Source organism: Eulemur rufifrons, chromosome 29 (assembly GCF_041146395.1).
Source record: "Eulemur rufifrons isolate Redbay chromosome 29, OSU_ERuf_1, whole genome shotgun sequence".
In the NCBI taxonomy this organism is placed as follows: domain Eukaryota; kingdom Metazoa; phylum Chordata; class Mammalia; order Primates; family Lemuridae; genus Eulemur; species Eulemur rufifrons.
Window position 1 is genome coordinate 33,024,432 of NC_091011.1, and position 12,514 is coordinate 33,036,945.

Below are 12,514 nucleotides of genomic sequence, written 5' to 3' on the forward strand. Positions count from 1 at the left end.
TACCAACCAAATATATATAGTGGAGGGGCTACTACTATAAATTACATACTTTGCATAATTAAAAAAAATATTGTGCCTTTTTCTCATAAGAATTCAAGTGTGAGGATGCAAGACTTTTTAAACTGAAATAAGACAATAAACAGGTTTTTCTCTCCTCAGGTATACGTAACTTGTAAATAAGTCATTCTTTAGTGGAACAGTCATTACAAAACAACTTTCCCTTTCACTGATTTCAAATTTGAACTATTACTAGTAAATTCATAAGTGTTTACTATGTAATTAATAATATTCACTGATTCAGCTAAAATTTATTGAATGCCTACTAAGTTCAAAATCCTGTGTTTTTAAAAATAAAAACGTATATAATTTCTCACTTGGGCAAGAAATTGCTTTATCAAATTCACTAAATATGAAAAAGAATCTTAAGTCCCTTCCGTATTTGTTTTTGGAATATATGCTCTGGCTTTATGAGAAAAAAACTAATTATCTGAAATGACCCAGTCTTTAGTTTGAATGATCAAGTTACGATTATGTCACGTTTATGTTATTAGGTTTGCAGTCCACCCTTTCACCTGGATTCTTCCAAGGCCTACAAACCCTGTCCGTCTGGCAACACTGCTTTCTCAAACTTGTAGGATCTCCATAATATTCAGAGATCTTGCTTCATTCATATCAAAGGAACATATGAAAAGTAGAGGAAATTAAATTATGTCAGAACAGGGCCACTCCTCTTAACCAAGGAATGAAACTCTATGCATTACATTAACAGACAGCAGCATACCTGGAAACGTTAACCTGAAATGTAGTTAAGCTCACGTTTTAATCAATGAAATTATTTTAGTCAATGGAAATGACACTAAGATAGAATAGTTGTTACTCTGTGTTCTCTGAAACGTTAAGGGACACTTTCAGGAAAAAGAATGGAGAAGCATATAATTCTTAAAAGTATGTAATTCTCTTGCTGCATAACAAAAATTATTCCTATAGATCATGTGTCTTGTTCTGAGCAAAAATTCTCTGAACACACAGGGATAATAGCACCAGGCATGACTGATCCAAAAGACTTCCACTGACACTGGGCGACCATCTTGGATTGTCAGAAATATCCAGGCAGGTTTGCTACACTCCGGGAAGTAGAGGGGTCAGAGGCAGTTGCTAATTATAGGGAAAGAAATATATCCAGTGTAGCTCCTAGTATGAAACTTTGTCCTGTGGTATAACACATTATAAAAAATAGCTCTTATGCATATGTATTCAAGATGCCTATCAAACTTCAATAACTTGGTCATTTCATTCATTGATTTTTAAATAAAAGAGGATATCGAGGCGTGGGAACATGATTTCAGAAAAGGTATTTTAACTTATCCAAGCACAAAGGCTTGCATGAAGTCACAGAAACCACATAAACAAACTCTGAATCTTGAACATTGCTTCAAAAATAAATCAGATAACCTGTAAGAGATTTTGCGGAAGGTACATGTAAATTCTCCCCTTCCTGCATCTAAGTTATGAGTCTCTTAGGGCTACAATAGGCTTCATTTGCTCAGCCATAGTTTGAAAGCACAGAAGTAGAATGAGGTACAGCAGACAAAAAGGAATAATTATCCACACATATATTTACAGCACAGTTCCTTTGCAGAGGGAATAGCACCCTTTTTTGTGTGTGTGTTCCAGAGTTAACGTTCATTTGGCCTTGGAATTATCTGGCTTGTTTTCCTCTGTCGCCAGGTTCTGAAATATCAAACACAGCTGTAGGCAAAGGAAGATGTTGGTCAAAAAGCCCACCCAGAGGTACCATAATAAATGGAAAAGAAACTAACATATATAGAATCAAGTAAGGTTTGCCTTGGTGCCATTGACTCTCCCGAGTCATTTGCATGAGAAGTCAGAAGAAAACAATGCAATAAAACAAAACAAACTGGAGTAAGGACACTCCAAGCATCATAAATTTCCTAGTGGCCCAGCTTCTAGATGGTAAGAGATTGAGGAACACTGCTAAAGAATGTTGTAGGGATTTTCATTTCCAAGAGGGACCCATGCACCTGTTGATGTATTTTCCAGGCCCTTGAATGATAGCAATTTATGAGGCTATTAGTACTAAGCCCAAGATTTATCAGATGTGCTGTTTGTCTTATGGCCAATATAACCTCATAAAATTTGGGTTGCCCTGGGTTAAAATGGAGCGTTCTGCTATTGGAGTTATTCAGAGCATTTAAATCGGTTAATCCTGCAAGAACGGCGCATTTAGCCTGCCTCTTAGGGAGCGTCTTTAGGGATTCCTACCCGTTGCAGAGCCAGGCTGGAGGGGGCGGTCCATTGCTGGGTGAGGTAAAACAGAGGCAGCAGGGGACGAATGAGTCCTGGAGAGGAGACGATGTTTCTCTAATCCGTCCATGCCAACCGCAGCCAGCTGGGCTTGGCGCGCCGGGAGCGCACGTGTGTGCGGGGGCTCCGGGAAGGGCTGTGGCCGAGAAAAGAGCACAGTAGAGGGAAACGTGAGACAAGGATTGAGGGAGACACTGAGAGCGACATGTCAACAAATTAAGTTCATCAGGTCAGAGACATAATAAACGGTGTGAAGGAAAATGAAAAAAAAAAAAAAAAATAGAGAAAGGGAGAGAAAAAACAAGATCCAGTCAATAAATCCATTCAACAGATGTTTTCACACTGACGGCCAGGGCCTGTCTGCCCGCCAGAGGAGGAGGTGATGGCAGGAGGCCTGTCAGTGGGAACTGATTGAAAGAAACAGACCTTTACCCTCGAGAGTAACCTCGACTTAGAAGGTTTCCTACCTCGATACCAACGTTTTGAATATAACCCCAGAATTGTTGCCACACAAAGTGGGAGAACAATTCAACGCCTCTCAAACTGCCAGTGAGGCCCAATTCTGAAAATTCTGTTCTGAATTTATTTCCGTAATATTGTGAATGAAATTTATGGGCGCTTCTAAAAATTACCAATTAAATGGGTTATAGTTTGACACCTTTCAGTTTTCATAAGATAGCACGGAACAATGAATGTTTCATGGTTTTTATTGGATAATCTCAATACTATAAAATTACTCATTTCACTTATGGAGTATTAAATATATTCTCAGTGATTTAACAACGTTTTTATTCTGCATGCTTCTCGAGTTATCGAATTTAAGAACCAGAGTTTGGAAGCTTCTGGAAGATTCATTTAGTCTATTTCTACGTCTCCAGGAAAGACAATCTAAAACACAGATAGGCAGCTAATTTAAGCATCCATACTCCACAGAGAGCTTTGTGCCAAAAAACAAAAAAAACAAAAAAAAAAACACTACACAGTGGATATTTTCTCTCTCTTCAACATAAGGGAATTCATAACCTTTATGCTGTTTTTATGTATCTTTCCTAATGAACATGGAAAATAACTGAACAGTGGTACAAAACATGATCATCACATGCCACACATGAGGAAACTGATGCTCCAAAAGGTTAACAAAGTCTTTTAAATGCAAGTCTAATTCCTATAATTTTTTATGTGCATGCTCTTCTGTTTTGATCTACTTGACTAGCATTTAGTCTTTCAAGACTTGATGCAAACATGCCCTCTCCTTGGTGGGGACTTGCCTTAACCTTCCCGCTAGGTCAGGTGCTCCCCTGGCACCCACCATATGCCATCATATGTCATCTCGTATTCCCAGCACAAAGCTTGGCACAGATACATTCTAAGTGTACAAATTACTTACTTAATGAGAAAGCTACTAGATCTATGTACAACACAACTGTACTCAATGCATATTACATGGTTTTATGTAATTGTACCTTTCTGTGGACATGTGAGTTAATGCCACATATGAATATGTGTTATGATGATAAATATATATTTAGTTATAGACCATAGGCAGAAATTTCCCAATTTAGTAAAAATTAAGAATCATTTAAAATTGCCTTTAAAATAGATTATAATTAATATATATGTTGACCCTGCTCATTCTGCAGAATAATCAAGCCATCGATCAATGAGAAGGCATTTGTCACATACTCAAGCTTTGGGCATTTGATTTGATGATTGGGATGGCTTGGTCAGGTATCTAGTTCTAGTTTCAATAGTTTTAACACTTTTCTACAAGAGTCTAACTCTCTTATTTTCTTAAGTACCTCATGTTCAAGGCCCTGAGGTTGCAGCAGTAAGATTAATGTAGTCTCTCCTCTCATGGAACTTATAATAATAGGAAAACAAATATATAATTATGACTTTGGGGGTTTTCTGTGGAGAAAAGGGAGCTTTTCTGCATGTGATCTACAATGCATACATATTTACCTGAATTTTTGTAATACCCATCTCTTCTCCTTTTCCTCTACTGTAATTTCTTTATTCTTCCTGGAAGCCAATGCAAAAGACTCCTAATTGATCACCCTACTTCTAATACTAACCAGTCCTATTCCTTCCTGCAAGAATGCTCTTCCTAAAGCTCTCTGTAAGCAAGAAGTGGAAACAAAAAGGCTCTGAAGGTCAACCCATGTTTGAAGAATCACCTTAGCCTGTCATTTGGCCTCTCATTGAGAGTCCAACCTACATTTCCAGCCTCGGATCATCTATTTTTTTCCCAGGTTCTAGCCAAAATACTATCTACTGTATAGCAAAGATCATCACCAGAGCTGCACTGTGACTTTCATAAGCTATGGGCCCCTTCCTCCTACAAACAACATTAAAAATTACATTTCATGCTTACATTGGGCACATTGGATTCATTAGTATATACTCATATTATTATATTCATTTTTTCATCTGATTAAGAAATTAAAAGTGAAAACACTTTGTGGACCTGTAACAGTATCATGGACTCTGCGCATCATGTCTGCCGTCTCTAATGGATATGTTGACCCTGCTCATTCCTGCTGCTACCAGTCCTTCTAGTCTATATCACCCTCTACATGTGCCTATGACGCTCTACATTCGGCACTCATACATATCCTCTGAGGTCCACCTCAAGTTTTATATACAGTCTTTTTTGAGCACCCACATTAAATGTCCTTTCCCTTTGTGTCACATTCCCATCACGCTTTGTAGTTCTCTTTTTTCCTGACACAGTCTTTTATATATTAGAGCTTTTGCATGTAAAAACTATTTCTTGAGCTCATACTATGTGTCAGACACTTTGCTAGTGTGTTGAGGCTTCTTTATGCTTATTGTCAGAGACAGATACTGAATATTTTTATGTATAATATAATTATAAATATGAATGCTATATAGAAAAAATTCAGGATGCTATGAAAAATTGTAATGAAGAACCTAATGAAGAGGTTCAAAAGATATCCATGTAAGAAAGTGATATTTAATTTGAAATGTGAAGGATAAGTTGGAATTGACAAGGCAAAGAATAGGGAAAGCTCTAGATACATTTTGCATGTGTCTGTGCACATACGTGTATGTGTATGCGAAATGATCTTTCCTTGTATGATATTGAAAGCTTTTGAACCAAGAACTAGATATAACTCATCTGTTAACTTATTTTCTGCTGTGTTTGATATTTTTTCTTATGCTTTCTAGAAGCTAAATAATTCTTCATGCATTAAGAATATGTAATATATATTCAGAAGTTAAAGGCCAAGTTTTTTGTTTTTAATAACATAATCACATTTTAGATAACTGGGGCTACTAAATGTTTTCTCTCCTAGTGAATAGTTCAATACTGTTAGGACTCGATGTAAATCACACTATCTATCACTTTCCTTTCTTTAAAAAAATGCATATTTAATGCTTTACTTGAGCTTCACAGAAATCCTATAAGATAATGGAGTAACACTTTGCTAACTCATAAGCATAGTATAAATGGTACATCGTAATACAAAACTTCACAATCCAGTAAGCAACATCCTGCTTACCCAGTGTCTACCAGAAAGAGTATAACAACATAGGTAAGAGACAAATAACTACTTATTCAATAGTTGTTATTTATTCATCATATGGAAGTGTTCATCCAATATCTATTGCATGAGGGAAAGCCAACAGACCCTGTGCTGGGTTGTATAGAAAGCAAAGTGAATTAAGCCTGGCTCCTGATGTGGGTTGACATTCAAAATTTAAGCACTTTATCCCTAGTTAGTAAGTTCCATGAGGATATGAGCTTTGTCAGTTATATATTTGCATGCATATATTTTCCATAAACATAAATTTTTAAATTAAAAATGAATCAATTAGGAGATATATCATCATCCTTAAGTTCTTACTATAAGGATAAAATAAGGAAGCATATTCTAAACAACCATAACATAAAAGAATCAAGAAATGGCTTAGAAAAAAATAGAACTGGAGTCCAGACAAAACAATTACCAAAAAACAATTCCCTGAAATTAGTGTTCGAGCCAAGAGATAATGAAAGAAAGTTTCCAGTGATTTGAGGATCATTTATTTTTATGTGGTTTCAAAGCTTTCTGCATATCACCTATATTAAAATTTTAATTAAGAAAAATGATAAATGTTATTTAAAATAAACAGTTGAATCTTTCAAATACTTCCTTAGGACAGATTCATAATCATTGGACCTAAGAGCAGACATGGGTCAAATATTTTTGGACCTTCTTTCAAAATAGGACTATAGCAGAGAGAAGAGTTCATTTACTTTCAAAAAGAGTTGACTGCAATTATGTGCTTTTACAAATGAAGTATGGCTTTTAATGTACAGGGAGAATTGTGACAACCCAGTAAGGCACACATTATTATAGTGCATATTAGTCACCAAGTTACCATATAATGCCTGGCCACTTTTATTTCAGATGGGTATCCCTCCTCATCATTGAAAAGTATCCTTGAGGGTGAAAACTGAAATTACCTTTTTCTGTTGTAGCTGAAATTGATTGAAGTATTTCACTAAACACTTTTTTTAGTAGCAAATTTAATAAGAGATAGTTTTGTCTGTGGTTATTTTTTTATACTTCTAAGTAAATCTGAAAGTGCATGTTTAATTCTTGCATTGTCAGAAAATTAAAATGTCAAACATTTCAGAACCTATTGTTATTAAAAATTGGATGGATATCCAAATTAACATTTCATTTATTGAGCACCACTGGAAAATGTGTCATGCCCCCTGAAGTGAATAATAAACTCTCTCCCCTCCAAAAATTTATTAAAATATCTTTTAAATATACCATGTTGAGTCTATTCTTTAGGCAGTACATACATTAGTTTTTCTTTTTTCAGGTAATTTCACTGTGGACTTAGTTATGGTTGGTTACTTTGACAGACTGTCATTTAGGGAAATATTCCTAGCTTACTGATATGGGTAAGACAACTTTTTCTTACATGGAGTTGTCCAAAGCCACTGTGCTTGAACATCTTATGTCCCCTCCCACTGATAAAAGCTGCCAAGTTACTTTCACACGAGAGTTATTATGCATCTATTTTGTAAATTCCTCCACATTGCCTAGTAAGACATCAATGCCTTTGTGGCCCCTGCCTTTCTAAGTTGTGGGGCATAGGCATTACCATCTATTTGAAAGTGGGTAGGGATCATTATAGAAGCTCTTTGTATAACAAGCATAGTGGTCTTGCTTATAATGAAATATTTATCTGGGGGTGGTTTGCTAATGGAGATTATGAGGTGATAAAACCCTTGGGTTAAACAGATTTCATGGCTCTATTTTTTAAATATAACAGTGATTTTTGCATTTGTTTCTATTTTGTTTTGCTTTGCTTTCTTTTTGCTATTGCCTGGCACCTAATTTATGGCTTCTGGGTTTTCACTTTGTTCTGAATGGCTACATTTGCTTCCAGACGTGGGTGGTTACTCATGGGCTATAATCAATATCATCATGCAACTGTAGCAAGAACAAATAACAGAAATCATAAATCATAATGTGTAATCCTTGAAATAATCAGAATTGTTTGAACTAGTTTCATAAAATATAAGACCTAAAAATAAAAGAATCATGGAAAATAATAATTAGGAAAAAAGCCTAAGTTTCCATTTAAAATCTTATTTCTAAAGCCATTTTTTTTTAAGAATATATCCCTCCTTATTTGGTGTTATGAGTAAATTCAATTTCCTTTTTGGCTCACAGTGTTTTGCATTTCAGAAATCTTGCTTTTCCAAAAAATTAGAATTGTAAATATCCCTAGAGGTCATTTTGTAGGATGCCAAGGGCTAGTGGGAATTTACATATTTAATGTCTTTATATTATTCAGGATGAGTGTAGAAATGTTGGTTAATTTTAGACTTTATGAAGCTAAACATGCATGTTAATAATTTAAGAGTACTAGTAAATAACTAGAAATAATGTGCATAACTCTAAAGTAGACAGAAAAAATGTTTAAAGAGGCAAAACCAAGAAGCAATCAATATAAAAATAAATGGAATAAAAACAAAGCATTGGAAAAATGGAACAAATACAAATCACAAAATAAGATACCAGAAACAAATCCCCATATTACAATAAACACGGTTGATGTGAATGTACTCAATTTACCAGTTAAAAGTTGGAGGCAGACAAATTGAATTAAAAATTTTAAAGACTATATTCTTTGGCAGAACAAAATTAAATTAAAAAGTTCATGAAAAAAATATAAGGCAAATACAGTAAAAGAAGCAAAATCCTTGTCAGTCATATAAAAAACAGACAAAATAGACTATAGGGAAAAAATATCATGGACCATAGATAGGTACCTACAAAATAATAGAAATGTGCAATTAACACACAAAAAATTCTAAACTCATAGGTACCTAATTGTAGACTCAAAATATAAAAAACTTAAATTGGCAGAACTATAAGGAAAAAATGAAAAATCTGTATTATAGAGGGATTTATAAGGAAAATGACTGAGGTTATTAAAAGATTTGAATAACATAGTTCACTAGTTTGAAGATACTTTGAATTTTGCAGCCAGAAACATTCTTTCAGACACACACATGCATAATTACAAAACTGACCACTGCAATAAAGCAAATGTCAACTTTGAAGAATTAATATCTACAATGGATTATTATTCAGCCTTAAAAAGGAAGGAAATTCTGACACATGCTACAACATGGATGAACCTTGAAGACATTATGCTAAGTGAAATAAGCCAGTCACAAAAAAACAAATACTATATGATTCCACTTATATGAGGTACCTAAATAGTCAAATTCACAGAAACAGAAAGTAGAATGGTGGTTATCAGGAGCTGGGGGAGGGGATGGAATGGGGAGAGGGTGCTTACCGTGTTCACAGTTTCAATTCGGGAAGATTAAAAAAGTTCTGGTGGTGGTGATGGTTGCAAAACAATGTGGATGTACTTAATGCTACTTAACATGTGCTTAAAAGTGGCTAAAAGAGTAAAATTTATATTATATATATTTTATAAAACAAAAAAAGAATTATAGACCATATATAATGAGCACATTCTAGTCAGAGAAATCCGTTATAAAAAAAATAACCACACGTTAGGAAATTTCAAAACAAACACTAAATAACTCAAATACCAAAAAAGAAATCATAATATAAACCATTTGACTCAAACAGTGATAAAAGTAATGATATTAAAAATTGAAAGATGCAACTATAATTGTAGGAATTGTAAGTCAATTGTAAGACAATTGTAATTGTCCTAAATATATCATTTGAAAGGAGAAAAGCCAAATATTAATAAATGAAGCATAAAGTTATGAAATATGGTAAATATGTCTTTATAGCAATCTTCAAAATTGTTTGAGTAAAGCTCAAAAAACTGAAAATTTTTATGGACAAAATTTTAAAATTTTATTAGGATACATCAAAGTAGATCTAAGTAGATGAGAAGATACCCTATATTCTGTAATAGAAAAACTCATCATAAAGATACCAGTAATCCCCAAATTAATCTATAATTTCTGGAATCTTTCAGCTGATTCTAAATTTTCTATAGGAGAGCAAATAGCCAAGAGAATTTTGGAAAGAGAGAAGGAGGCATAGATACAATCAGATAACTATACTTACTGAAAAATACATTACTTAAGATAATAGAGTATTAGCACAAAAATAGATTAATGGAATAGAATAGAGAGCCCAAAAGTCAACCAATGAATCCATAGACACTAGGAATGTAACATAAATGGCCTACAGATTAGCAGGCAAAGAATGTCAATAAATGGTACAATTGGTCATCCTCAAGGAGAAAAATGAATTTGGATCCCTACCTAATATTACATGCAAAAAACAATTGAAAGTCATTAAATGTCAAATGCATAATTTTTTTAAATTTTAAGGAAAAAATATGGAGAATACAATTTTAACTTTGGGGACAGTAAAGGAATTCAAATATTTCTATTTATCACAAGCCAGAGACTGGGAGTAAGTATTTGCAAAACATAACATAAATCAAGGTTTAATGCCTATATATACATAACTCCTAAAAATAAATAGGACCAAGAAATGGATAAATATTATGAATAGGAAATTCTCATATAATGAGTTATATCTAATAAGCCAGGAAATATATAACTATTAATAGAAACAACCTCAATGGCAATTAAGAAAATGCACACTTAAGATGTGGAAACAACCCAAGTGCCCATCAATACATGAGTGGATTAATAAAACGTGGTATATGTATACCATGGAGTACTACTCAGCTATAAGAAACAATGGTGATTTAGCACCTCTTGTATTTTCCTGGATAGAGCTGGAACCCATTCTACTAATTGAAGTATCCCAAGAATGGAAAATAAGCACCACATGTACTCACCATCAAATTAGTTTCACTGATCATCACTTAAGAGCACATTTAGGAATAACATTAATTGGGTGTCGGGCAGATGTGGGCGGGGAGGGGATGGGTGCATACATACATAATGAGTGCTATGCGCACCATCTAGGGGATGGACACGTTTGAAGCTCTGACTCAGGGCGGGGCAGAGGGAGGGGGGAGGAGGACAAGGGCAATATACATAACCTAAACTTTTGTACCCCTATAATATGCTGAAATTTAAAAAAAAAAAAGAAAATGCGCACTTAAACTATCATGAGATACCAGTTTATACTCACTGAAATTTAAAAGCCTGATAATCCTAAGCATTATTGAAATATAGAAAATATAAAACAAGAGAAACACATGCTTGTAGGAGAGTAAATTGTTTTAACCATTTTAAAGAACAATTCACTAAAATTTAGTAAAAATAAAGATGACACTGAACAATAGTAAATACGGTAAGTGAAAAAAGCAAGCAAAAGAATATAATACGACAATTATTTAAGTCTTACAAATTTGCAAATTAATACCACATATTAAGTATATAAATGAATACAATAAAATAACAGAAATATATGGAAAAAATAAACAGCAAATTCAGAGGAAAGGGAATGGGAGGGGCATGCAGTAGAAGAGAGAGATACAGGAAACTTCAATAGCATTTGTAATGTTTTATCTCTTAAGCTGGATATTATGAGTTCTCATTGTTGTAGTCTTTATTATTTCCTCTGTATATGAATAGATACTAATTGTTTAATAAATTTCTGAAAATAAAATCAATGCGTATAGTAGGTTTGGCATATATTAAGCACCAATACGATTATAGTAATTAGCACTTCATATACAAATAGTTTTATTCAGACTACTTTTTTGTAGAAGGAAACAAATGTTTTGTATTTTGGAAAATACAAAAAAAAAGAATGAGTGAGAGAGAAAAAGAGAAATAAAAAAAGGAAAAGTAAAAATAAATGAGAAAAGAAAATAAAAATAATTATGGAAATACATTTTTTACTAAGTTTCAGTATGCTAATTTACTTTTAGGTCATATATTCATAAAATATTCATTAATTTGTACCAGCTGTGCAATAATTTCACTGATAAATAAACACAACAACATGTACAATTAAGTGTATTTTGTCTTTATAAATTCAGTATATTATTAAATTCATCACAATGAGAAAATTATTGAAGATACTAAAGGCACTGGGGAATTAGTGCAGAAGTTCATAAATTGGGAACTTTGAATGAGGGTTTTGAACAAAAGAATAAAACAAATTAAAATGTGAAAACTTTAAGAAAATAGTTCAATCCAATAGGTACAAGCCAGTATGTTGGCGTGCAGAAGAAAACCACAGAGCTTCTACTCATTTTAAATTTTAAAATAAAAATACAAGAAAGCAAATCAACTATACTAATATTTGAAATCTAGAGAGACAACAGCATTTATACTCAGTTCCTGCTTCGATGGCCACATTCAGAAACTCTCTGGAGACATCCTAAGATAGGAAGGGGAGTCTAATTTCAAAACATACTATAAAAGTATGGTAATTAAAACAGTGTGGTCCTTGCATTAGGATGGACATGTAGATCAAATGGAATTGAACTGAGATTGCAGAAATAAAACTGTTACATTCATGGTCAATTGATTTTCAACAAAAGTGCCAAGACAATTCAGTGGGGCAAAGAATTTTTAAAATTCTTCCCCAATGAAGGACTTTTTAACAAATGGAACTGCAACAACTGCATAACCACCACTGAATTTCTGCAAAAGATAAAATTAAACTTTTTTCTGGCACCATACACAAAAATTAACTCCAAATGGATCATAGAACTAAATGTAAGA

At 33.6% G+C, this 12,514-nt stretch overlaps 1 protein-coding gene across 1 annotated transcript in view; it reads right to left on the reverse strand.

Moving 5' to 3' along the window:
- Positions 1-12,514, reverse strand: part of HDAC9 (histone deacetylase 9) — an 830,046-nt gene that overhangs the window by 208,633 nt on the left and 608,899 nt on the right. Inside the window, exon 12 of the mRNA XM_069462244.1 lies at positions 2,284-2,461. Within this exon, the coding sequence (XP_069318345.1) occupies positions 2,284-2,461 (178 nt within the window). The remainder of the gene's footprint in view (positions 1-2,283; positions 2,462-12,514) is intronic.